This window comes from Huiozyma naganishii, chromosome 13, assembly GCF_000348985.1.
Source record: "Huiozyma naganishii CBS 8797 chromosome 13, complete genome".
NCBI classification, from domain to species: Eukaryota; Fungi; Ascomycota; class Saccharomycetes; order Saccharomycetales; family Saccharomycetaceae; genus Huiozyma; species Huiozyma naganishii.
Window position 1 is genome coordinate 87,673 of NC_035934.1, and position 24,317 is coordinate 111,989.

Genomic DNA, 24,317 nt, shown 5'->3' on the forward strand with positions numbered 1-24,317 from the left:
CCAACTGCCAATGAACAGATGAGCACCTCATCGCAACCGAGAAAGTTAAAAGTGCAAAACTTTTCCGGAAGCAAAAATTTTCTTCCAAAAATCGAAAAAGGGTGTCACGTGATCGCGGCTGCGATTAGACCTGAGAGCACCATGGTTGGTGCTCTCGAGCAGCCCTCAAATACCGCCAATGACAGTGTCGATACACGACGGAGTTCATGGGTTCCACAGTTGCACTGCTTTATCGTAAAAGGAGCAAGTTCCAATGAAATTGGAACACCAATCACCACCGTAACACATGGATTCGTGTCCCTTCTTAAGGAAATGGGAAACTTCGAACTGCGAGAGTGCATCGTTGTATGTCACTATTTTGGCGCCATCGTACATGCAGCAAACTAAAAGAGTAGAATTTGGACCGTTTGTGTTTGTCTCGTTCAATGGGACTGGTAGTTCGCTAAACCTCCAAACTCCACCGTTCAAGTTGCAGGAGGACACCTGAGCAGGGGCAACATTGTGGCCCGGGTAAAGCGATTCCCCCAACATACGAAGATCTAGGCATCTGATATGATCATCATACGACCCGGTGAGAATGGAAGTGGGTTTATTGGTTCTGAAATTGGGCGTTGCGCATTTAATCCCCACGACACCAGCTTCGTGAATCCTGCTGTTCGACCAGATGGTTTCCCCCGAACGTAGATCGTGACCCATGATGGCCGCGTCATCGCCACCACTGAATATCACATTTTCCAACGGCGACAACTGACCGAACTCGGCAGTCCAGCATTCCAATTGGTGCTCGCTGTCAAACTTTTGCATCACAGAACCCTCGATAGCGTTGATCTCCTCACCTTGTACTTGGAAAAGCTTTTGATCAATCCGACTGTAGTAGTCAGCGATCATCGGGCTCGTGATAGCCTCGATCTCCTCTCCAACTTCTATATTGACAGTAGCGACCTCCCCCATCGTGGTCGTGATGCATATCAGTCGAGAGTTTAGTGGAGAGAAATGAACAGAAGAAATCAATGCCTCCACATCAAATAACTGGATGTTTGCTGCTTGTTTCACTAATATATCTGGACCATCTAAAGAGATATTCCATAACGAGATGTTCCCTGTAGAGTGCGCGGTAACCATCAACGTTGAGTCAAAGGGAGATAATTTAAGATCCAGAATAGCACCGTAAGTTGGAATAGAAAGCAGCAAGTTTAGATGATCATCAAACACATCCAATGACCCGGTTCTCGTGCTGTCCTTATGCAGTCGGTACGTACCCACAAGTACGTATTTGTCATGGAATATTTTCAAGCAGCAGGGAGGAAACTTCGTGTTTGAACGATGCAATACTGTCGACTCCTCCATCGATTAAATTGTGATTGGATGAGAACGTATCGCTTCCTCTAAGCGGATATCCCGTTTCCAGCTTTGTAGATCGAGAGGGTCTCATTTCGATCACACTTAATTTCGACAAACGCATTTGAAATTTCGCATCAAATTTTTTTGTTGCCAAGCTAAACAGCATTGATACACCAACGACCAGTGACCAACGGCTTGCTATGACGGCTAATGGGAGGGTACCGGAGGGATACTGGGAGCAGGTGAAGGCACTCGAAATTGGGCTGCCTTCATCCGGTCTCGAGAGGTATCTTTTGGCGAATTCTAAAACTGCTCAGTTTGATATTTTGCAAACTACGAAGCGATTTGAGCATCTACTGTCCCTTAGTGGGTTGTTCAGACATTTCATCGAGAACAAAGCTCAAAGAGATGACAAGTTCAAGCAAGTTCTACAGTGTCTACATGATAGACAAGATTCTAACATGAAGAAATCCAATTCGCACCATGACGTGAGAAGGGCGCGTAAAAGTGAATTTGAAGAGGACGCTGAGCTGCTGAAAGAGGAAGAGGAAGATTCTGACGAGGCAGATGGAATCGATTTTCAATTCAGAGAGTCTCCAACTTTCATTGACGGTGAATTAAGAGACTATCAAGTGCAGGGCTTAAATTGGCTTGTAGCCCTTCATAAAAGCGAACTAGCAGGGATATTGGCGGACGAAATGGGGCTTGGAAAAACATTACAAACGATTTCATTTCTCGGTTACCTAAGGTACATTGAAAAGAAAAGGGGTCCGTTCCTTGTGATTGCGCCCAAATCCACCCTAAACAACTGGCTCCGAGAGATCAATAAATGGACTCCTGGTGTAGACGCCTTTATATTGCAGGGTGATAAAGATGAGAGATCGAAACTGATTCAAGAAAGGCTGATGACGTGTAAGTTTGATGTTGTAATTGCCTCTTATGAAATTATCATTAGGGAAAAGGCATCCTTTAGAAAGTTTGACTGGGAATACATCATGATTGATGAGGCTCACAGGATTAAAAATGAGGAATCAATGCTTTCGCAGGTTCTGAGAGAATTCACATCTCGAAATAGGCTGTTAATCACGGGTACACCTTTGCAAAACAATTTACACGAATTATGGGCTTTGTTGAACTTCTTGTTACCAGATATTTTCTCCGAGTCACAAGATTTTGACGATTGGTTTTCCTCCGAGTCCTCTTCCGACGAGAAAAACCAAGAAAATATTGTCAAACAGTTACACACTGTGCTGCAACCTTTCTTATTGCGTCGTATTAAGAGTGATGTGGAAACCTCGCTTTTGCCCAAACAGGAATTGAACGTCTACGTCGGTATGTCGGCAATGCAAAAGAGATGGTACAAGAACATCCTGGAAAAGGATTTGGATGCGGTAAACGGAGCCAACGGTGCCAAGGAATCCAAGACAAGGCTACTGAACATTGTAATGCAATTGAGAAAGTGCTGTAATCATCCATATTTGTTTGATGGTGCTGAGCCGGGTCCACCGTACACCACTGACGAACATTTGGTTTTTAACTCTGAGAAATTGAGAGTGCTGGACACACTATTGCGGAAACTGAGGGAGAATGGTTCTCGTGTTTTGATCTTTAGTCAAATGTCGAGAGTGCTGGACATACTGGAAGATTACTGTTATTTCAGGGATTATGAATACTGCAGAATTGATGGTTCAACCGCCCACGAAGATCGTATTGAAGCGATTGACGAGTACAACGCCCCTGACTCCAAAAAATTCATCTTCCTACTGACTACACGTGCTGGTGGTCTTGGTATCAACCTAACAAGTGCTGATATTGTTGTATTATACGATTCTGATTGGAATCCACAGGCAGATTTACAAGCGATGGATAGAGCACACCGGATCGGGCAAAAAAAACAGGTGAAAGTGTTCAGGTTTGTCACTGATAACTCTGTTGAGGAGAAAATTTTGGAGAGAGCTACGCAGAAACTGAGGTTGGACCAACTTGTCATCCAGCACAACAAAACTTCCTTGAATAAGCAGAAGAAGGAGAACAAGAATGAAGCTAAAGATGCTTTACTTTCTATGATCCAACACGGTGCAGCTGATGTGTTTAAAAGTGATGAGAACAACTCAGACAGCACTCCTGCGCCCGAGGGTCCTGCTCAGGGAGGCGATTTTGATTTGGATGCGTTGTTGGCTCGCTCTGAGGACAAGACTCGTATGTTAAATGCCAAGTACGAAACGTTAGGTCTCGATGATCTGCAAAATTTTGAGAAGGACTCTGCCTACGAATGGAACGGTACAGATTTCAAGAAGAAGTTGCAAAAAGATATTGTGAGTCCGTTGTGGATCCATCCTTCAAAGCGTGAAAGAAACTACAACTATTCAGTAGATGGGTACTACAAAGGCGTTTTACAAGCGAGAAGGGCAGGCACCCCATCTCACTCGAGGATGCCTAGAGGCCGATTTTTCATGTCACACCAATTGCAGTCAGCAAAGCTAAAGTTCCTATACGAAAAGGAACGCATGTGGTTGGCAAAGAGTAATGGCTACGAACCGATACTCGATGATGCTCGCCACACATTCCCTAATAGTTTCGATACTACCGGTGACAGTGAAGGGAGCCAAGAGAACAACGCTAATCTTTTACAATTACTCAAAATCATGATTTCCAATGCGCAACCCTTGACTGAGGAAGAGGAGGAAGAAAGAGTTGAATTGGAGGCTGAAGGGTTCCCTAACTGGACGAAAAACGAGTATCGTAAGTTTGTATCTTGTTGTGCGAAACACGGCAGGAATTCCATCGAAGCAATTGCCAAGGAGTTGGCACCTGGGAAGACGTTAGAGGAGGTGACCACATATGCTGCGGCGTTCTGGTCTAAAGTCCAGTATGTTGATGAGTACGAGAAGAGTGTGAGGTACATCGAATCTGAGGAGGAGCGCATTAAGGCAGTGAAGTATCAACAAGAGGCCCTGCGGAGGCTCATGTCACGCTATTTGAATCCGTTGACGGACATTGTGCTGAAGTACCCACCGTACTTGAAGACCTTCACTCCCTTTGAGGACAATTTTGTGCTGTTAATGCTGTACAAGTATGGTATCGATCGGCCGGACATTTACGACCTGATGCGGAACGAAGCGAGACGAAACGTGTTGTTTGAGACAAATTATGTGATGAGATCAAGGTCCAGCAATGATTTTGCGAAACGTGGGGCACAGCTGTTAGCAAGTGTCCAAAAGGAGTTCAACACTGGCCTAGAAGTGACAAAAGAGTTGACGCAGAGGATGAAAGAGGAGGACGCTCTTGCACAGAAAGAACAAGATGCCCTGGCACATGCAATTTCACCATCACCAGAAGAGGACGATCCCGCTGCCAAGAGGATCAAACTTGAATAAAAAAATAAGCAACATTACCTATACATATACAGATGTAGATATTAAAGCACGAGAGACCGTTACCACCCCACTATTTCAGCAATTCCTGGATCTTTGTTTCCAAAGAGGCCGGTTTGGTCATTGAGGAGTACCTCTCGACCACATTACCGTTCTTGTCGACCAGGAACTTCTCGAAGTTCCATTTAATTCTGGTCAACCCTAGCATCCCGGATTTCTCCCCCTTCAAAAACGCATAAACTGGGTCCTCCTTGCTACCGTTGACCTCAATCTTGGACATGATGGGGAAGCTAACCCCATAGTTCAACTTACAAAACTGTGTGATTTCATCAGAGGAGCCAGGCTCCTGGTTCCCGAACTGGTTGCAGGGGAATCCAATGATCTCCAAACCTTTAGGATTGTACTTTTTGTATAGCTCTTCTAGCCCCTCGTACTGTGGGGTGAACCCACACTTCGAGGCAACGTTGACGATGAGCACAACTTTCCCCTTGAGTTGTTCGAAGGAGAAGTTGTTCCCCTTCATGTCCTTTGCGACCAAACTGTAGAAACGAGACATCTATGTATATTTATGTGTGTGTGTGTGTGTGTGTGTGTGTGCGCGCAAGTATGCAATAATTCAAGAGTGTTGGGAATGTAATGTTGCCACAACTGCCGTCCCAAGTTCCAAACCCTTGTAAGAACCCTTATATATACCTTCCTCTGATGAAGATGCTGGCACGAGCCGGGTAAGAGGCGTGGCCTTTAGCTGACAGGGCTCCTCCTCACTTAGTCATCACGGGTCGTCTTCTAGACGTTGATTAGAGACAACGTTATCGAGGCTGAAAGGTTGATGGGTAAGGTGAATTGCAAAGGTGGCAGTCTTTAGGTGCGCTTTGCGGGTCAAAAGTTGCAGGGCAGTGTTGCAAATGGCAGACTGGGATGTGAGGGATGAGATGAAGGAGATTCATCAACACGTACAAGCCTTGCCCCCGCAGAGTGTAGAACTACAAGGCTGTGACACCAGATGGAGCAACCGGTGAATTGTGTGTGTGTGTGTGTGTTGTTTGTTGCTCTTTTGTGTCACTTGCACATCAGGTTTAATTAAGAAGCACGATTTTCCATCACATACTTAAAAGAGTCGTTAGTGGACAGAGTGACAGCTGTCAACCACGGTAGGTAGAGTGAATCAATGGCTGGTACTGGGGTTGGCATTGGGCAAGTGTCGCTGGTGGCGTTGGCCATCGCACTGATACACTGCTCGCGGGACCACAGTGTCGTCGTGTCTGCGCTCGGGTTTTCCGTCATTGGGTTTGCCGTGACAGACGCTTTGATCTCACGGTGTGGTCCATCGTTCATTAAAATTGGTCTGTTTGGCAAGGACATGAGCAAAATAGGGAAACCTGTTTTGCCCGAGGCAATTGGTGCCGTCTCGGCAATGGTCTACATAATGATCATGTTCTTTTACATCCCATTCATCTTCTACCGGTACATGGTGTTAGACACTGTCGGTGGTGGGGACAGGAACACGTCCGTAGAGATGAACGGGTGGTCAAAGTCGTCGTTCCCGCACAATAAACTGTCCGAATACTTGTCGAGCGTCTTGTGTCTTGAGAGCACAATTGTGCTCGGGATCTTCGACGACCTTTTCGACCTGCGCTGGAGACACAAGTTCCCACTACCTGCTATCGCAGCTATCCCGCTATTGCTCGTCTACTACGTCGACTTTGGAGTCACATACGTGTTGGTCCCCAATTTCGCAAAGGACTTATTCCAGGGGAAGACCCTGGTGGATCTCGGCGTTGGGTACTACGGATACATGGCAGCAATGGCCATATTCTGCCCTAATTCGATCAATATCCTTGCTGGGGTCAATGGACTGGAGGTCGGGCAAAGTATCGTTTTGGCGTCTTTGTCCTTGATCAACGACTTGTTGTACCTGACGATGGGCAACGAGTCCTCGAGAGACTCGCACCTGTTCAGTGCGGTGCTGATCATTCCATTCCTTGGCGTGTCCAGTGCACTGTACAAATGGAACAGATGGCCCGCAAAAGTGTTTGTTGGAGACACGTACTGCTACTTCGCAGGGATGGTGTTTGCCGTTGTAGGGATATTGGGACATTTCTCAAAGACAATGCTAATGTTGTTTATACCACAGATCCTGAACTTCATTTACTCATGTCCCCAACTGTTCAATATTGTCACTTGTCCAAGACATAGACTGCCCAAGTTTAACGAGAAGGATGGTTTATTGTACACCTCCAGAGTCAACTTGAAGGAGAATCCACCTAAGAGGGTTTTTGTGCCTGTCTTGAGAATCCTACACTTCTGCAAATTGATTGACCTGGAGACCGATCAAGATGGTACACTCGTGTCTTGTTCCAATATGACACTGATCAACCTCGTGCTTGTTTGGTTTGGGCCTATGAGGGAGGACAAGTTGTGCCAGCTCATTTTGAAACTGCAGTTTGCCATTGGGCTTTTATCCCTTTTCGGAAGACATGCTGTAGGCGCCATCTTGTTTGGCCACGATAATTTATGGACGATTAGCTGATTCCCCTCTTTTCATGGAATCCATTGTAGATACATACATATATTTCATATAAGCTTTACTAGCCACTAATTTTACAGAGATGCAAAGAACTCATCACGAAGTTCGACTAAAGCCAGCGCCCAACCACGTACTTCCTCAGTTTTGATACTATCTATGACTTTGAAAAAGGACTGGAAGTTTTTCAACCCATTGAACTTTTGTTCGTACTCGAAGCATTGCACGAGCAGTTCGTACTTGTCAATGTCCTTGACGTAGCGCGCCTCCAGTGTCTCAATGTTCTCGTAGTTAAGCCAGTCCTCTTTGATCTCTCTTGCTGCTACAGGGTTGACCTTTGCCAGAATATCGTCACATATGTACTTCATGGCCTCCCACTCCCTTCTATGCTTCTCCTTTTTCCCCATCGGGTCCAGCGGAGTTATGTCACCCACAAGCGACTCGGCCATGTCGTGAACCAGGGCTATCTTCACACACTTATCCTTCTGCACATCAGGGTTTTGGATCAGCATGCAAGTGACCCCCATGCGGTACATATGATCCGAGATGCTTTCGCACTCCGAAATATCGTAGTCCAGCCATCCTGTCCGTCTCTGTACTTTCAACTCTTGAATAATGTGAAGGAAAGCCAACTGGTAGTTTGGTTGTGGACGTTTCAAATGTCTCTGAACAGTCTCCGGGATATGGTCTCTCGGATTCCAAACTTTCAAGCCAACGGTCTCCTGTCTCGGAATACTCGGGTTTGAGTTAGTTGTGCATAAAGTAATTGTGGCCATGTTGTAAAGGGTGGGTTTATTATGATAATGACCAGAAAGAAACAAAAAAATTAACACTTGTTCTTTGTAACCTTGCTATTCAAAAGTAGAGCACTCTAATACCATCCAAAGGACAAACACTGACCCAATCTTCGAAGATCACTGCCTTAACTACCTCTGTGTTTATATGTCATCTGCAAATCGTAAAAAAGACGAAAATTTCATTACGTAAAAAACCCAAAGTAAACCCGATATAAAGAGTTGAAGTTCCAAAAAATAAACAAGAGGACCGAGATCTGGGCCGATTATCGGCCAGTTTACATGCTCCTCAGGAACGATTTACAAATCAATAAATTCATTTCAAGTATTTTAGTCAATGCAGAGTGAATTTTGATTATTCGTTATAGAAAATGAGAAGGTAATAAAATCGATTAGCTGTCTATATAACTAAATGTACAGAAACGAATTCAAAAAATTGAATTAAGCAATCAATTCGACGACACCACCAGCGGCTCTGATCTTTTCCTCAGCAAGCTTGGAAACGAATCTGGCCTTGACAATGACTGGGACGTTTGGAATTCTACCCTTACCCAAGACCTTACCGTAACCGGCGGCCAAGGTGTCAATGACTGGAGCGCTGGTCTTGGAAGAGGACTTGATGTATTCGTCTCTCTTGTCTTCTGGGATCAAAGTCCACAACTTGTCCAAGTTCAAGACTGGCTTCCAGAAATGACCTTGTTGCTTGTGGAAGTATCTCATACCGACCTTACCGAAGTAACCTGGATGGTACTTATCCATGTTAATTCTGTGGTGGTGTTGACCACCGGCCTTACCTCTACCACCTGGATGCTTTCTGTGCTTACCGATACGACCGTTACCGGCTGTAAAAAATAATTTGTGTCTTGTTAATTATCAAACGTTTCCCACTGATGGGGGAAAAAGAAGAAGTAATAACGAAGAGAACAATGAATTGTTAGTAACCTAGAAATCATGATATTATTTCTTGCGCGAGATAAAGCGAAAAAACAACGCTAGATGATATCCATTCTTTTACAAATCTTTGATTCGATCATTGCCACCTTGAAAACACATACTAAACAACAATTAAGTCGAAACTCAAATCTTAATCGTCTCATGCTGTCTTATAAGAGGTGAAGGAAGAGCTTATATTTTTGTCACAAAGTAACAAAAAACAAAACAGTACATTGCCAAAAGAGACAACGTGGTCACATTATAAGATTGCAAAGGGACAAAGAGTGATATTGTAAACATCACCGATGTATCCAGTAGTAGTTTTCATTAATAGGTGTTCCTAAAAGATTGGAAAATCATCGTCTTGGTTCTTTCGTTCCCTCTTCCAAACGGAACTACATACCTGAGACGTGACCTCTGTGCTTTCTAGTCTTAGTTAATCTGGAAGGCATGGTTAGTTGGTTGCTTCTTTCAGATTCAGCAAGGAAAACGTATAGGACACGACCCAGTAATTGAATGCGATGAAGAGACCCGTTTCGAATATATAAGTGAACTGAACAAAAAATGCAAAAAAATTGCAAAAATTGCGTCGCTTCTTTTCAGCCCAATTAACATTACCCAAAACGGTAAATTTATTTTTTATTAATTTTTTAAGAAAATGTGCGGATGTAGTTGCAAAGCAGTCACTTGTACAAAATATGAAAGTCATGGGATTTTAAGGATGCAGAAGGAGGAGTTCCGATCGATAACGAATCTTCTCTGAACTGCAGTATATCACTCTGAATTGGTGTATTGAAGAAACCACAGTTATGTCTGATGTTGAAAATTCTACAGTTGGAAGGGACAGAGCTCCTCTTGGGAAGTTTACTAGGAATCTGGGTGTTGCTACGCTGGTCGTATGCCTAGGTTCGCTACAGTTTGGGTATCACATCGCCGAGTTGAACGCTCCTCAACAGTCAATGACTTGCCCACATGTACAGAGTTTGGGCAGCAGTGACAAGAAGCCGGACTGCATTGACATGACTGACGTTCAGTTCGGAGCCGTCACTGCTATCTTTAGTGTCGGTGGTTTGATCGGGTCATTGCTTGCCGGTAGTATGGCAGATTTGGAGGGGAGGAAAAGAGTAGCGCTGCTTGCAAATTTAGTTTTGATGTCGCTATCGTATTTTATGTCCCGTGCATCCACGTATCAGGGGCTTTTGTGGTCCCGGCTGGGGGTTGGGTTTGGTTGCGGGGTGAACATTGTACTCACGTCCCTGTTCATCAACGAGATTGCTCCACCAGATTTGAGGGGTGCCCTGGGGACCATGAATCAACTGAGTATCAATTTGGGGATCCTGTTGACTCAGACTGTTGCGCTTCGTCTTGCCACTGTGGAAAAATGGAGGTACATATTTATTGTCGGTTGGTGCCTCTCCGTAATTAACATCATTGGATGGTTGTTTGTGCGCGAATCCCCCAGGTGGTTGTTCAAAAGGGACCGTGCTCAAGCTGCCAACGTGTTGCGTCATTTGAGAACGGGGCACTCCGAGCAAGATATCGAGGCTGAACTGGAACAATGGGCAATAGAGGAGTCCGAGACGAGCACGGAGGGCCCCACCATGGCCAGTTATTTGACCTCGGTGAAATACAAGAAACCCCGGACTGTTATCCTTATGATCCTGACAGGCCAGCAGTTTTGTGGGATCAACTCGATTATCTTCTACGGTGTGAAGATCGTCAGCCAGTTATTACCGGAGTACTCCAAGCTAGTCAACTTCGGAATCTCTATCGTGAACGTAGTAGTGACGTTCATGTCCTCTACGCTGATTGAACACTACGGCAGGAAACCATTGCTGATGGTCTCGACAGCAATCATGTCCCTGATGGCTCTGCTCATCGCGGTCAGTATCGTGAACAAGCTCGCTGTTTTGCTCGTCACGAGCATCTTCGTCTACATCGCCTCGTTCGCCATCGGGCTGGGCCCAATCCCGCTCCTGATCATCGGGGAGCTATCGGACAAACCAGAGGCCGCGGTCGCACAGAGCTTCGGCACCGCGTGCAACTGGCTCGCGACTTTCTGCGTCGGGTACCTGTTCCCACCACTGGACAACTTGCTAGGCGGGTACACGTACGTTTTGTTCGCCCTCTTCGCACTGTGGCTGACCAATTACATTTACCACCGCGTGCCGGAGACCAAGAACAAGACGAACCACCGTGACGTGTGGGCCCACTACTAGTCCGAAAGCACCCTCGAGCGAGTCACCGGTTGACGAATCAGTGAAGATCCGATCGCGTTCCCCTACGGCGCTTTCTGTGCATCGAGCGGGAAAAACAGGAAAAGGAAATGGAAGCTCAGATTCTTGGGTTCTAAAAGAATTCTGACAGGCGTCTTCTAAACGCATATAAACGCACCGACTGTTACTTCATGCTCGTGTTGAGACTGTTCTGCGACTCTTACCGGAGCTGGGTGTAGCGGTGGATCGATTTGACGATCAGGTGGTGTTGCTCACTGGCGAATGCGCATTAGGAGAAGTATATATACATAGAGAATGTAGTTGTATATATATATATATATACGTGGTGTGGTCATCAATTGACTCAATTGACTTGGTACCTGAACTTTGGTTACAATCTGTCGTTGCAAGTTGGCTGTTGCTATATATACATATACCGTTGGGAACAAGGCTATATTACGTCAGATGGCAGAAACTAACCATGTGCGCAGTTCAACTACCGATATGAAGAAGGCTAGCAGGGCCAGGACTTTCACTGGTTGCTGGGCTTGCCGGTTAAAGAAACGGAGATGCAATTTGGAGAAACCAATATGTTCTCTGTGTGTTCGGCATGGTGACCATTGCTCGTACGATATAAGGCTGATGTGGCTCGATGAGAACATCTACAAAGTTAACAAGAGAAGTCAATTGAGCAATCTGGGGACGGTCAAGTCTGCTAAGCTGTCCAAGGAGAAGTTTAAGAACATGATGCATTTTGAGAACGGTTCTTTGAAGAAGATCGTTGCCCCAGTCGACGAATTGAAAAAGGACGAAAAGTTCACTATCAGCATTAGAAGGTTTCAAGTGTATGATAATGCAGTTCGGTCTGTCTACGTGGAGTCCAATAGATACGACCAAAAGTACGTGGACTCCAGATTGAACAATTTGCTGGAAAATGTGGAAGATGATGTACTCGTGGCACAGGACGATGCTTGTTGCAATGTTAAACATGGACCCTTTAATGTGTTTAGCACTGCTGGGAGACAGACAACCAAGATTGAACCGATCCCCAGTCCTGTCTCGTCATGCGAACTAAGGCAACCAGAACCGGTGTATAAAGCGAAGGGCAACTGGATGACCCCAGAACTAGACGCAATAGACCAAACGATGAGCATGTACGAGATCCCGGAACTAGCGTACTTGTCACCAGTTTCCTCCACGGGGTCGATGGATGAGGTTCTCGAATCAAAGATTTACAACACACTGTGGCTACATTGCAACGACAACATGATACTGAGTCGGAATGAATACTCCTCATGGTTCATAGATCACATGAAGACGTCGATCCCCGTCGATTTCTTGGCGGTGATTCAAAATATAATTGATGATGTGTCCCTGACACATCTGGACACATGGATCCCCATGGTTGTTGACGACAGGTACAGCGTTGACTGCCAATCGGTTGGAGTGACGCTGCTCCTGATCTTGAACGCCTACTACAACTACCCAGTATTTACGACAATCCTGGAAAACTGGTTTCTACGACAGTCTACCGCCAGGTATTGTATGTACCCGCTGATAAACTTCATTGTGCGGGAACTCGATTCCTGTCAGATGCTGTACCATTGCTACAAGTTGCTTAATGGCAGCATTTCATTGCAGGATTCGTACCAGGATGAATTGACCTTTGAGTTGAACGTCATGGTCACCGAAAAGCTTGTCGGGAAGTGGAAAGATAGGGTGTTGCAACAACTGGTCTTCGAACAAGATACCAGCAACTCATGCTCCCAGTTGAAGTACTGGGAGTTACAACTCAAGTGCCAGGAGCAGTTTTATAGAGATATTTACGTTATGACGGATGAATGATAGACTTGTTGATATATATTTAGTAATGACCTCCACCAATTACATAAGAAGTTAAAAGAATAAAAATAGAGGTACTGCTAAAATACCGTGTAGCGATCCAATAAGCCAAGTTTCATACTTAGACTCCCTTCAAGAATTACTTGGCGAACTTTGGGTTTGGATTACAGCATTATTTGAACTCTCTTTTTATGTAGTCTATTTATGTACGGCTAAAAGAAGTGAAATCTTTACAATGGGGATTTCTTAACGGACTTGAGCACCGGCGATTGTGGCAACTTTGAAGTGTTCTCCCTTGGCGTTTGTCAGTTTCAAAACTGGCTTTTCTTTGTTTTCTTCGTCCTTGAAAATAACTTCCAAATCGGCATTAGTGGTGAAGTTTGGTTGCAAGGCTTCCCACATCTTCTTCTTTGGGTTCAATTGTTTCAATGGTTCTTCTGCGCCGTAGCCTTCAAAGAACACCTTGTCACCGGCCTTCGACCCGGCAGGTGGTTCAACAAACTCGACTTTTTCGTCTGTGGACCCGCAAAGAACCATGGCAGTGGATTTGATACCTCTCATGTTGACTGGCTTTAGGTTACAAACGACAACAACGTAACGCTCTTGCATGGCCTCCAATGGGAAGTGCTTGACTAGACCAGAGCAGACAGTTCTTGGACCTTCCTCGTCACCCACATCGATGGTGGATACATACAAGGAGTCGGCATCTGGGTGCTTAATGGCCTTTTGAATAAACCCAACACGGAAATCGATCACGGATGGCTTTGGTGGTTCGGCAGCGGCCTTCTGTTGGTCGGCCTCCTTCTTTGCGTTAGCAGCCTTCTTAGCAGCCTTCTTTGCTTGAGCCTCCTCTCTCAATTTTTTCAGTGTCTCTTCATCTGGCTTACCTCTTTGCTTCTTATCGTCAGCTGGCTTCTCAGTCTTCTTCTCAACCTCGGCAGTCTTCTTTTCGCCCGCAGCAGCCTTCTTTTCGTCTGCTTTCTTCTTCTTTTCAATGACTTCACGAGGGAGTTCAAGGTCGTAGTTCATGGACAATTGTTCAGTCTTTTCAATAGGTAGAAGACGTTGTAGGAAGTCGACCCACCTGATGATGTGTCTGTACTTGGCGTACGTGTCCTTAACATCCTTTGTACTGGACACCAATTGTTTAGTCAATGGGAACACGCTTTCAAACAGCTTCACGTCTGTGACGGTTGGGACACGTGTGGCAACCAAGAAAGTGTTATCTCTCAAACACAAGTTGATGTTGTCCAAGTTGCGTTCGACTTGACCAGATTTCAAGACAGCATCCCACTGGGTAGCCAGGGCCAATTGCTCCCTGTTCAAAGCAGGTGCTTCTCTTGCAATACTCAATTTTTGAAATTGAACGACTAATTCAGACATTGATGGGTTACCTCTGTGGTGCTACACAAAACCGTTTCCAAATATATCACTTGTTATCGTTTCTACAGTTGATTCATCAAGAAGTGTTGTATTAATTTTTTTCACTGGAAAATTTTTCTATTTAACTTGACTAACTTTGAAGTCGGATCAGTAGAGGTTGTAGTACAAGTAGGTATAAGGTGGTCTGAATGCTAGAAACGACGTGGTGGGTCCAATTGGCCCTTTTAATCGATGATGCTTGCAAAAGAAACGGAACTTTTCAACTATTTTGTTTTTTTAGTATAATATGACATTCCTTGTCCCTACGTTCGAAACAACCCATAACGTTTTGAAAGTAATATCAAGAAACCTAGTCGAAATGCATTTTAGGTAGTTACTTGTATGTGTCAAAGATGACTCAAGACGACAAACCCGTAGCTTGTTTACGTCTTAACAGTAGAGCTAGAAGCTTTAAAGAAAAAAAAAGCAAAAATAGAAACATCTTCAATTTGTTCATATAGACCTTCGAGATCTCCAGTTTTCTGAGGTTTAGGCCCGTTGATCCTACTCTATTTGTTTTAAAAGTTTCTGCCACCGTGCACAACTGCAAGGCCACTGTACACAGTGCCCACTGCTGCATTTTCGTTTTACCCTTTTTTGCGGCGTTATATTTGATCCTCCGATGAGCGGTTTACCAATCGAGGATGAGCCAACGGCAACCACTCCGCAATCGTTATCACCTTCACCATCCGCCAATACGAAGGTTAGGGGTCGAAGGAAAAATACAAATGTTGCGTGCGTTAACTGCTCCAAGCTCCATGTATCTTGCGATTCTAACCGTCCCTGTAAACGATGTTCCGAAAAGGGCCTCAAGGATACCTGTGTTGACGCTCCACGGAAGAGGACCAAATATTTGGCTGGTATCCCAGCGAGTGTGTTGCCCCTGCCGCTAGTGGATGACCCAGGACGACAAGCACCGTTCATACAGACTGCAAGAGAGAGACAACATTTCTACAACAAGCAACATATCATGCATAAGCCACGTTTCATGTCCAATGCGGCGGACTCAGAGTACTCCATATTGTCCAATATCACCCAGAGGGACAATTTGGTATCGCAAATACCGGTTGACAACATCTTGTATTCGGACTTGGAGTCCCCCAATGGGGTTCATTCCTCTCAGAGCGATATCTTGTTAAATAACACTACTGCAAGATCGAGTCCCGAGAAGAATGACGGCGCGGAATCTGTGACGACGCAGTACAATGGTGGGAGACCCGTGACCATTTCCGCGCAACAGTATCCCTCCTCATACCAGAATGTTTACTCGGTGCTTTTGGGCCCACATGCACAGGATATAATCAACTCTCAAGTGGACCTATTTTCTAGTCATTTTGCATTATTCCCAGTGGTTTCGCCGAATAATTCACTGAACTTTAAGAGGCTTGTCCCGCAAGACCCAGCCATCAATCATGGCGACCTACAAAGAAACTCCAAGATAAACCAGTACTATTTGAACAGCGATACGTTGATGTTCCCAGAGGTTATGGGGAACTACCACGATTCTCCACAGTCGCATGTCTCCTTCGCCCTCGAGTGCAAGTCACCAGAACCTGGGAGGTTGAAAAGTAACCCGAACTGGGCACATTCTTTAAGATACAGCACCCCGATGGAGATATACACGTCTATCAGGGAACCATTCTCACATACTCCCGGGTTCCGTCACTTGCTGATGTATCTGCGCAGTCGTTTCTCACGAAGCGACATAGTACAGATGTGCCAGTGCATGGCCGAGTTCCGGCCCATCTTCATTGCATGCTCTGTGACTCTGACCGAAGAGGACATGATATTCATGGAGCAATGCTACCAAAGGACGTTGCTCGAGTACGCCAAGTTTCTCGAGCAGATCGGCACTCCGACTTGCGTTTGGAGAAGGAACGGACAGATATCGTACGTCAACGAGGAGTTCGAGATCTTGACCGGCTGGAAACGCGAGGAGCTGCTGAACAAGATGACGTTCATCGTCGAGATCCTCGACGACCAGTCCGTGCGGGACTACTTCCGGACGTTTTCGAGCGTCGCGTACAAGGACTTCAGGGGAACAGAACAGATGCGTGTCTGCAACATCCTCAGCCCGATAGCCGGGAAGACCGTGAGGTGCGTGTGCATGTGGACACTGAAGAGGGACATATCAGGGCTGCCCCTGATGATTTTGGGGAACTTCATGCCCATCCTCTGAGCGGTACAGGAACGCCAGATCCAAGCAGGCCCATCGGCAGGCCACCCGGCAAGCCCATCGGCAAGCCAAGCGGCATAATCCCGCGCAGAAACGCGCCACGGCAGGAACCGGAAAAACTTTCTGACGCATCGATGCCTTCCCGTCCTGCGGCACACTCAGAAAACACCGCAGAGGCATTCTCGAGAAATACCGTTTCCGTTTTTGTTCCTTTCTATTGTTCTCAGAGAAAAAAGAAACGAAAATAGAATTGCTTTTTTCGATTCTTTTCTTTTCTTTTTTCTTTTTTTTCGAGAACACGCGGTCGTTTCTCGAGCGATGCGTCTGAAAAATTTTCTGCTTGGTGCCGCTGGTTCCCACAGGACTGCGATGGAAGCTTCCGTTAGAGGATTCTTCATCATCGCTCGAAAGAAAGAAAGAAGAAAAAATACCAGTTGTTTGACCGACTTTGGACTACTACAAGAATAAAAAAAGAAGAAAATTTTTTTTCTTTCCTTTGCTTTTGGATTAGTATTGTTATTAATAGTCTCATGCAGAGTTTTCGTCGTCAGCACTTGACAATATTCAACAGCTGTTAATTTTTCTCTCTGTGTCTGTCTCGAGGTTGATTATCATATAACAGGCAAAGGCTTTATCTTTTCTTTTTTTTTTTTGTTAATTCCTTCCCTTCGCAGGTTACGTTCTACGCTGTGAAGACAGGTTTTACCGAATCCTGATTTCTCTCATTTGACACTGTTCGTTCCCATATATTATCACTATTTTCGTTTTTCCGTTGAGTGTTTCCCGTTTGTTTAAAAACTCTTCCTGCAAATAAGTCACATTTGAATGTTCAAATTTGTCCAGCAAAGTCCACCTTTGAAAGGCAAACTTCCCAACCAAATCATCTCTACAAAATCGAACCCTTACAGCGCCCAGATAGCCTCCCCCGTGCTGCCTCTACACCAAGATAGTATGAATGGCAATACCGATGAAGTGAACAGGAACGGCAATTCTTTTGTGCCCTCGTTTAACCGTAACGGAGGTGCCGGATATCGTTCAATGGAAAATATTCATCAGTTCAATGTTCAAAACAGTAGGCCATCCCAACACCAGCAACATCATAAACAGCCGCATCAGTCAAAGTCTATGAACGATTTTGGCAGACAAGGCGGTACGTTTCCCAAGATGAAGACATACTATAATAATACGAACCATCATAATAATAATAATAATAATAATAATAGTAATAACAGTTATAATGCCCAGAATAGCAATAACAATTACCATAACAACAACAGGAGAAATAGACAGTCGCCATCTTCGCATGGTACAAGCAACATAAATCCAGATTCTCCCTGGTTTCAAAAAGTGTGTGCATTCGAGGAATGTGTGTCGCAGACTCTGTACATGTCGCAAACACCAAGACGCAAGAACATCAAATATCGTTCCGAACATCCAAACTCTAATGCAAACCCGCTGTTCTGGGATTCCATTGGCAGAGCCATGGGACTATACCATGATTTGATGAACACACCGGAACTAAACTCCGACAGGGTTTCTAAACTGGTTCACTTACTACACAACGGGCTGAGAGCAAACAGAAACCAATTGACTCGTATGAACAAGAAGCCAGACTACGATTCTCAATCGTTCCACAAGGAAATGACAAATTATTTGTGTAAATCCTTGAGAGAAATTTCAGACGACGTTTTGAACGGGAAAGTGGAACTAAACGAGTACGGAGCTATGCATCTTATTACCGCGTTCAAAGAACTGTTACTATTCGAAGAAGCAGTTCAGATTTGGAAGAGTGCCATCAATGGCAACAACTCGTACACTTCCAACATCTTCCTAAATCCAAGGGTCGTCGGTGTCATCTTACCAATACTGTATGATAACGGTGTTTCGTATCCAGAAATTCAATCACTATATGAGAAGTCTTCCTCTATGATCAATTACTTCCATCCCAATTTGTCTGTAGGTATGATTAGGGCTTCTCTTTCTGCCAATGAAAACGATATGGCGTTGAAACTGTTCCAGAAACTGTGCGAGGAATCTACTGAGATGAAGTATGGGTACTTGATCGAAACGCATTTATCATTTATTGGTGAATGTAAGGATTTGAACGTTGCACAGACTTTCTTCGACAAGGCATTGAATGATGAGATGCCATATAAGATTGATTTGCAAGTATCCTACGTGAAGTCCTTCCTAAGGAATATTTGGAATCAAACCCATAATTTCAATCACATCTACGAGATTTGGTACAAGTCTTCGCTACATTATGGAAGGAACGTTAACCACGGTATCTCCTCGTCGTTGAATGATACGTTCTTCGATTTGTTTTTCGAAAACTATGCAAATGAAAAGACAGAGGGGTTCCAAAGGTTACAAGATCTTATCCAAACCTACAATAACATTAAAAACATCGATGAACCGTTTTTCAATATCATTTTGGCTAAATGTACTATTTGGCATGACCGGAATATATTGGAATACATTGACAAAAGTTACGAATTATTTAATATTCCAAAAACTATCGTTGCTTATAGAATTCTGTTGAAATCCATGGGATCCGTGGACGATACAACCAACGATGAAATTTTACAAAGATGGATCAATCTGATTTGCAAGTCGGACCAGATTGGGCAAAGGTTTATTGCCAACGCAGATTGGGCAGCTTTGAGAGACGCGACTGTTACATGGACTCAGTGCAACAGAGACAACAACAGTCCAGCCATCATCCGCAACATAGAGAGTGCGATGAGTACAGTTGCACCAAGTCCAATCGGAACACCCCGTGGGAACAAGAAGAATAACGTCAGTGTGGGTGATTTTGATTTCTACTCTCACCCAGCATTTCAGGCTTTAAACGCGTCTGGTGCCTTTGATGATATGACAAATGACTCTTCTTCGACGCCAGCAACTCCCGCTGTTGTTGCCCCAACGACAACAGCTCAAATTCCATTATTGAAGGAGGAACAACAAATTCACCCTGTGGTAGATGATAGAATGATTCTTTATTTGAAAATTGTGAAACGTTATTCTCCATACTGTCGTGACTCCCGTCAATTAGCAAGATTGACAACTGGTACCGCTGTAAAGTACAGTGTACTACAGGAGGTATTGAACCAGTTTCAATCTTTGGATGTTAATGGAATTCCTGTTCCTGAGTTGCAAAATTTGAAGTCCACCAATATTTGAATTGGGTGGTCTGTCCACAATAATGTAACCTTATTACTAATCTCTCATTGCCAGTCATGATTAGTTGAACTTATTCTCCCAAAGAAATATCCTTTTTTTCCATCTTTAACAGAGAGCTGATGTATCATATTCCCTTCCATTTATAAAGATTATAATATCATTCCGTTAAAAAAATCATCACTATGATTAGTAAAAGACTGTCGCTTCTGTTGCATTACAAAGCTTTGTAAGCTTATATAGACTTATGTACATTAATCTATAATCCCAAAATCTAAAAATTTTACGAAGATGATTCTAAAACTTATTACTTTTTAAAGTCTGGTATTCTATTTTTCTTATTCCCTCCTTCACTTTTTCCTCTAGAAGTTCAATACTCAGTTTGATATCCTTTTCATCTTGACATTCTAAGAGCAGGTAAAGTTTTGGCTCATCTGTGACCGTTTGGGGTGCTTTATTTTCTGGATAAAATTTACCTCTCGTGGTAATACTGCAACCAGTCTCGTTTTTTATGAATAGTAGCGTGGTTTTTTTGGTTGCTTCCCACCTAACAAGTTTAGGCAGATCATTGACGTTGACCTGAGCGGTAAATGTAGTAGAGCCATCTTCTTCAACAATCTTCTTTACGTCATAAGTCAGTTTTGGAATTCCCAACTCTTTGTCGGTGGATTCCAAGTTAGGTGCACTTTTTTCAGGGACAATAGGTGTCTCATTTGTTACACCATCTACCGCCTTTCTTTCCAGAGCTTGTTTCTCTTCTCTCTTCGTATCCAAGTTATCTAACCCCTTTCCTCCAAACCCCTTGAGAAGTTTGAACTTACCACTTTTCACACCCTTCTCAAATTCCTTGCACATACGACCCAGCTCCTCAGTTGTTGTAAGAGAAAGCTTCTCAAAATCTTTTTCTCGCATGGCTTTAAATACAATAAACGCACCTGCAAGGTCATCTTTTAAAAGTAGAGTAATGGCGTCTCCATGGTTATTACCCCGGGCAGTCCTGCCTGTAGTATGGACGTACTGTGCAAAAGTTTTGATAGCGTTGAAAATTACAACTAAGGATACTTCAGGAACATTTAGACCACGGGATAACACCTCAGTACAAATCAATATACTGTTCGCTGTCTCCTTGAATTTATTCAGATTAGTTATTCTTTCTTGGTAGGATTTACCAGCATGTATTGCAAACAGATCATAATCATAGTTCTCCAACTTGGCATAAAGTGTATCACATATCTGTTGACTTGCAACAAAGATGATGACTTTTTCGTCCTGCTCTGGGCTTACAAGTTTGGCCTGATGCTTTTCGAGAAGAGATAATAAGATATCAAACTTGTCCAACTCATTATTGCATAACTCTACTTTTTGAGTTACATTTTCATTGACCATCGTATTGGAGTTTATTGTTATACTAAGTGGAGATTTGAGCACCCTCATTGCGAAATTTCTCAACTTGTTTGGAAAGGTGGCACTAAATAGTACACATTGTTTATCTGGCCTTATCGTTTTCATAATTTGGGTTACTTGTGGCTCAAACCCCATATCAAATAGTCTATCTGCTTCGTCTAATACCACAAATGATATCTTTTTGGAACTTATTAATTTACCAGAGTTCATAGTTAGCAGGTCTATAAATCGTCCAGGTGTGGCTACTACGATCTCGGTCCCCCTTTTCAAATCATTAATTTGTGTTTTCAATTGAGACCCCCCAGTACAACAGATCGCTCGCAGCGATTTATCACTATCCAAAAACCGCAAAGTCTCCTGATATATTTGGAGAGCCAGCTCCCTTGTAGGTGCAATGATCAAGGCCAGTGGTCCAGTTTCGTTTTTGGACAAGGGTCGCTGAGCTTTTATGTGTCTCAATAATGGTAGTAGGTAAGATATCGTCTTACCAGACCCAGTTTTTGAAATGCCAATAACGTCTCTCCCACTCATTATAGCGGGCAGCGCCTGAGCTTGGATCGGCGTTAAAGAATCAAACTTAAAGACGTTCTCAATAAGATTCATTTTTGATGTATCTAAACCTAACTGGGACCATCTCGTTGCCGGTTTAGGGCAGTTTTCACCCTTGACCTTTATGTTGCCCAGACTGAAACGTAGCTCAACCATGTCCTCCTGCGACAAATTCTTCAACGACTCTGGCTCATGGTACAAGCTCTTGTTTATATGTTCAAGTTCCATAGTGGTATAGTCAACTCCTAATACCTTTCTTAACAGTTTTGCCTTGGCAATAGTTTTCAATTTAGATTCTTGCATGCCTGATTCCTCATCAACTGTTTCGTCTTCTTCGATGGTATTTTGATCCAGTTCATCCGCATCTAAATCAACGGAAGCCCTTGTAAGATCCGTCGCGTCCGGGATTTGTTCTTCATTTTGTAGAGATTCCATAAACGAGTCGAGAGGGTCTTCCTTATCATGCTGTTGGGGCAGTGTGTGGTGCTCAATGGTGTCTTGAGGATCTTCCTTATCATGCTGTTGGGGCAGTGTGTGGTGCTCAATGGTGTCTTGAGGATCTGGTCTAAAAAGCGGTGCCGCTGTTGTTGATGGAATAATGTTTTCAACAGTTTCATCTGAATTTTCAAGTGGATTTCTCTTCCCCCGTTTCTTATTCTTCGGCTTCTTAGAAGGAGGTGGAGTTACACCAGCTCGCTTCTTCTGTTCTTCTTTATCTGCTTCGATTTTACGTTTCTTCCATTGAGCTAATTTGTTCCTTCGTGCCGCCAGTATATCTTGTTTAGATGCGGATAATAAGTGTGCTTTCTCATTTTTTTGATCAATACCTGACTCACTAGTTTCGGTGGTGGTTGTCCCAGGATTCACACTCCCTGACCTTGCCGCTTTCTGCTGTTCTAAACGTACATGTCTTGGTTCATTAGATGTTTCAACCTCGCTTTCTTTAGTTAAAATAGTTGTCCCCAAGGTGTCACAGTTGGTTGTCCTATCACTCTCCATATATACAATCTTGCCAAGACGACGTGTTCCACCGTATAGAACCTTTTCCCATCTCAAGTTCATTAAGTGAAAGAAGTGAAAAATTGTAGTAAAAAGAGTCTTTAACTTCGAAGTGACAGGGAAGACACAAACCACACAAAGAACGTTGGTTATCACCCATGAACATCGAAAAACCGCCATGGATGTCCCAGGAGGACTATGACAAGCAGTATGGAAAAATTTCGCAAGATTTGGCTGGCAGGAGAAAGACCCCTGGTTCTACAATCACTGCAGATTTGGGGAAGACAGCGTCTTCTGAAACGGCCATTGCAACTACGTTGAATAACAGTACCGCCATCACCAACGATGCAGCTTCTCCGCCTCCTTCCACACCTTTGAACCAAGAAGGGGACGTAAACGATGCCAAGCAAAGGTCGGACTCAACTACCGAAGCTGATAAACCAGTTTACAAGATTCACAAGCGCAGACACGAACGCTACGATCAGGATGAAAGGAAGCAGAAAGCGGAGAGACAACGATTGCGAGATGAACAACTGAAGAACCATGAAATCCAGATGGCCGCCAACAGGACCATAAACGTCGATCAAATCGTTAGAGAGCATTACAACGAGAGAACTTTTATTGCCAACAAGGCCAGAAGACATCTGTCCCCTATCTTGAAACTGCGTAATTTCAACAATGCAATCAAGTACATGTTAATCGAAAAGTATACAAAAAGGGGGGACGTTGTTTTAGAACTAGCCTGCGGTAAAGGTGGTGATCTGAGAAAGTACGGCAACGTCGGCATATCTCAATTCATTGGTATCGATATCTCGAATGCATCAATTCAGGAGGCTCATAAAAGATATAGAAGTATGAGAAATTTGGCCTATCAAGTAATCCTAATTACTGGGGATTGTTTTGGCGAATCGCTTGGTGTCGCTGTTGAACCGTTCCCAGATTGTAGGTTTCCTTGTGATGTAGTTTCAACGCAATTTTGTCTTCACTACGCATTTGAAACGGAAGAAAAGGCAAGAAGAACGATCCTAAATGTATCCAAATCTTTGAAAGTTGGTGGGTACTTTTTTGGCACCATCCCTGACTCAGAGTTTATTCGTTACAAGTTGAATAAATTCCCGCCAGAGGTGGAAACTCCGTCCTGGGGGAACTCCATCTACAAAGTCACATTTGCTAACAACGAATATGCGAAAAATGCTAAGGAGTTTCCTTCCCCATACGGTCAAATGTACACATATTGGTTAGAGGATGCCATTGACAATGTTCCTGAATATGTTGTGCCCTTTGAAACACTTCGAAGTTTGGCTGATGAATATGGTCTAGAGCTAGTACTACAAATGCCCTTCAACAAATTCTTTGTGCAGGAAATTCCGCACTGGATGAACAGATTTTCGCCACGAATGTTGGATGGACTGCAAAGATCTGATGGGAAATTCGGTGTTGAAGGCGACGAAAAGGAGGCTGCATCATACTTTTATACCGTGTTTGCATTCTGTAAAAAGAGGAATGTCGACAGTTGAATGAGATAGACTAATGTTCTCTATATTATAGGTATATGTACGTGCT

At 44.0% G+C, this 24,317-nt stretch overlaps 13 protein-coding genes across 13 annotated transcripts; 7 read left to right on the forward strand and 6 right to left on the reverse strand.

The window, feature by feature from the left end:
* Positions 1–204: 204 nt before the first annotated feature.
* RRT2 (diphthamide synthase) lies at positions 205–1,347 on the reverse strand (the record flags this gene model as incomplete). Its single annotated transcript, XM_022610903.1, has 1 exon — positions 205–1,347. The coding sequence occupies one exon, from the start codon at positions 1,345–1,347 to the stop codon at positions 205–207; it is 1,143 nt and encodes a 380-aa protein (XP_022467152.1).
* Positions 1,348–1,541: 194 nt separating this feature from the next.
* On the forward strand, positions 1,542–4,718 carry ISW1 (chromatin-remodeling ATPase ISW1; the record flags this gene model as incomplete). The annotated part of the gene is made up of 1 exon (XM_022610904.1): positions 1,542–4,718. The coding sequence occupies one exon, from the start codon at positions 1,542–1,544 to the stop codon at positions 4,716–4,718; it is 3,177 nt and encodes a 1,058-aa protein (XP_022467153.1).
* A 70-nt stretch (positions 4,719–4,788) lies between these two features.
* GPX2 (glutathione peroxidase GPX2) lies at positions 4,789–5,271 on the reverse strand (the record flags this gene model as incomplete). Its single annotated transcript, XM_022610905.1, has 1 exon — positions 4,789–5,271. One exon carries the CDS (start codon positions 5,269–5,271, stop codon positions 4,789–4,791), a length of 483 nt encoding a protein of 160 aa, XP_022467154.1.
* Positions 5,272–5,883: 612 nt separating this feature from the next.
* Positions 5,884–7,245, forward strand: ALG7 (UDP-N-acetylglucosamine--dolichyl-phosphate N-acetylglucosaminephosphotransferase; the record flags this gene model as incomplete). The annotated part of the gene is made up of 1 exon (XM_022610906.1): positions 5,884–7,245. One exon carries the CDS (start codon positions 5,884–5,886, stop codon positions 7,243–7,245), a length of 1,362 nt encoding a protein of 453 aa, XP_022467155.1.
* A 71-nt stretch (positions 7,246–7,316) lies between these two features.
* Positions 7,317–8,015, reverse strand: KNAG0M00590 (5'-deoxynucleotidase; the record flags this gene model as incomplete). Its single annotated transcript, XM_022610907.1, has 1 exon — positions 7,317–8,015. The coding sequence occupies one exon, from the start codon at positions 8,013–8,015 to the stop codon at positions 7,317–7,319; it is 699 nt and encodes a 232-aa protein (XP_022467156.1).
* Positions 8,016–8,474: 459 nt separating this feature from the next.
* RPL28 (60S ribosomal protein uL15) lies at positions 8,475–9,418 on the reverse strand (the record flags this gene model as incomplete). The annotated part of the gene is made up of 2 exons (XM_022610909.1): positions 8,475–8,875; positions 9,370–9,418. 2 exons carry the CDS (start codon positions 9,416–9,418, stop codon positions 8,475–8,477), a joined length of 450 nt encoding a protein of 149 aa, XP_022467157.1.
* Positions 9,419–9,775: 357 nt separating this feature from the next.
* VVS1 (Vvs1p) lies at positions 9,776–11,185 on the forward strand (the record flags this gene model as incomplete). The annotated part of the gene is made up of 1 exon (XM_022610910.1): positions 9,776–11,185. The coding sequence occupies one exon, from the start codon at positions 9,776–9,778 to the stop codon at positions 11,183–11,185; it is 1,410 nt and encodes a 469-aa protein (XP_022467158.1).
* A 462-nt stretch (positions 11,186–11,647) lies between these two features.
* Positions 11,648–13,027, forward strand: THI2 (Thi2p; the record flags this gene model as incomplete). Its single annotated transcript, XM_022610911.1, has 1 exon — positions 11,648–13,027. The coding sequence occupies one exon, from the start codon at positions 11,648–11,650 to the stop codon at positions 13,025–13,027; it is 1,380 nt and encodes a 459-aa protein (XP_022467159.1).
* A 243-nt stretch (positions 13,028–13,270) lies between these two features.
* ARC1 (Arc1p) lies at positions 13,271–14,407 on the reverse strand (the record flags this gene model as incomplete). The annotated part of the gene is made up of 1 exon (XM_022610912.1): positions 13,271–14,407. One exon carries the CDS (start codon positions 14,405–14,407, stop codon positions 13,271–13,273), a length of 1,137 nt encoding a protein of 378 aa, XP_022467160.1.
* Positions 14,408–15,068: 661 nt separating this feature from the next.
* ERT1 (Ert1p) lies at positions 15,069–16,625 on the forward strand (the record flags this gene model as incomplete). The annotated part of the gene is made up of 1 exon (XM_022610913.1): positions 15,069–16,625. One exon carries the CDS (start codon positions 15,069–15,071, stop codon positions 16,623–16,625), a length of 1,557 nt encoding a protein of 518 aa, XP_022467161.1.
* Positions 16,626–17,447: 822 nt separating this feature from the next.
* Positions 17,448–19,805, forward strand: KNAG0M00650 (uncharacterized protein; the record flags this gene model as incomplete). Its single annotated transcript, XM_022610914.1, has 1 exon — positions 17,448–19,805. The coding sequence occupies one exon, from the start codon at positions 17,448–17,450 to the stop codon at positions 19,803–19,805; it is 2,358 nt and encodes a 785-aa protein (XP_022467162.1).
* A 294-nt stretch (positions 19,806–20,099) lies between these two features.
* On the reverse strand, positions 20,100–22,754 carry PRP5 (DEAD-box RNA helicase PRP5; the record flags this gene model as incomplete). Its single annotated transcript, XM_022610915.1, has 1 exon — positions 20,100–22,754. One exon carries the CDS (start codon positions 22,752–22,754, stop codon positions 20,100–20,102), a length of 2,655 nt encoding a protein of 884 aa, XP_022467163.1.
* Positions 22,755–22,912: 158 nt separating this feature from the next.
* On the forward strand, positions 22,913–24,271 carry ABD1 (mRNA (guanine-N7)-methyltransferase; the record flags this gene model as incomplete). The annotated part of the gene is made up of 1 exon (XM_022610916.1): positions 22,913–24,271. The coding sequence occupies one exon, from the start codon at positions 22,913–22,915 to the stop codon at positions 24,269–24,271; it is 1,359 nt and encodes a 452-aa protein (XP_022467164.1).
* Between the last annotated feature and the right edge of the window lie 46 nt (positions 24,272–24,317).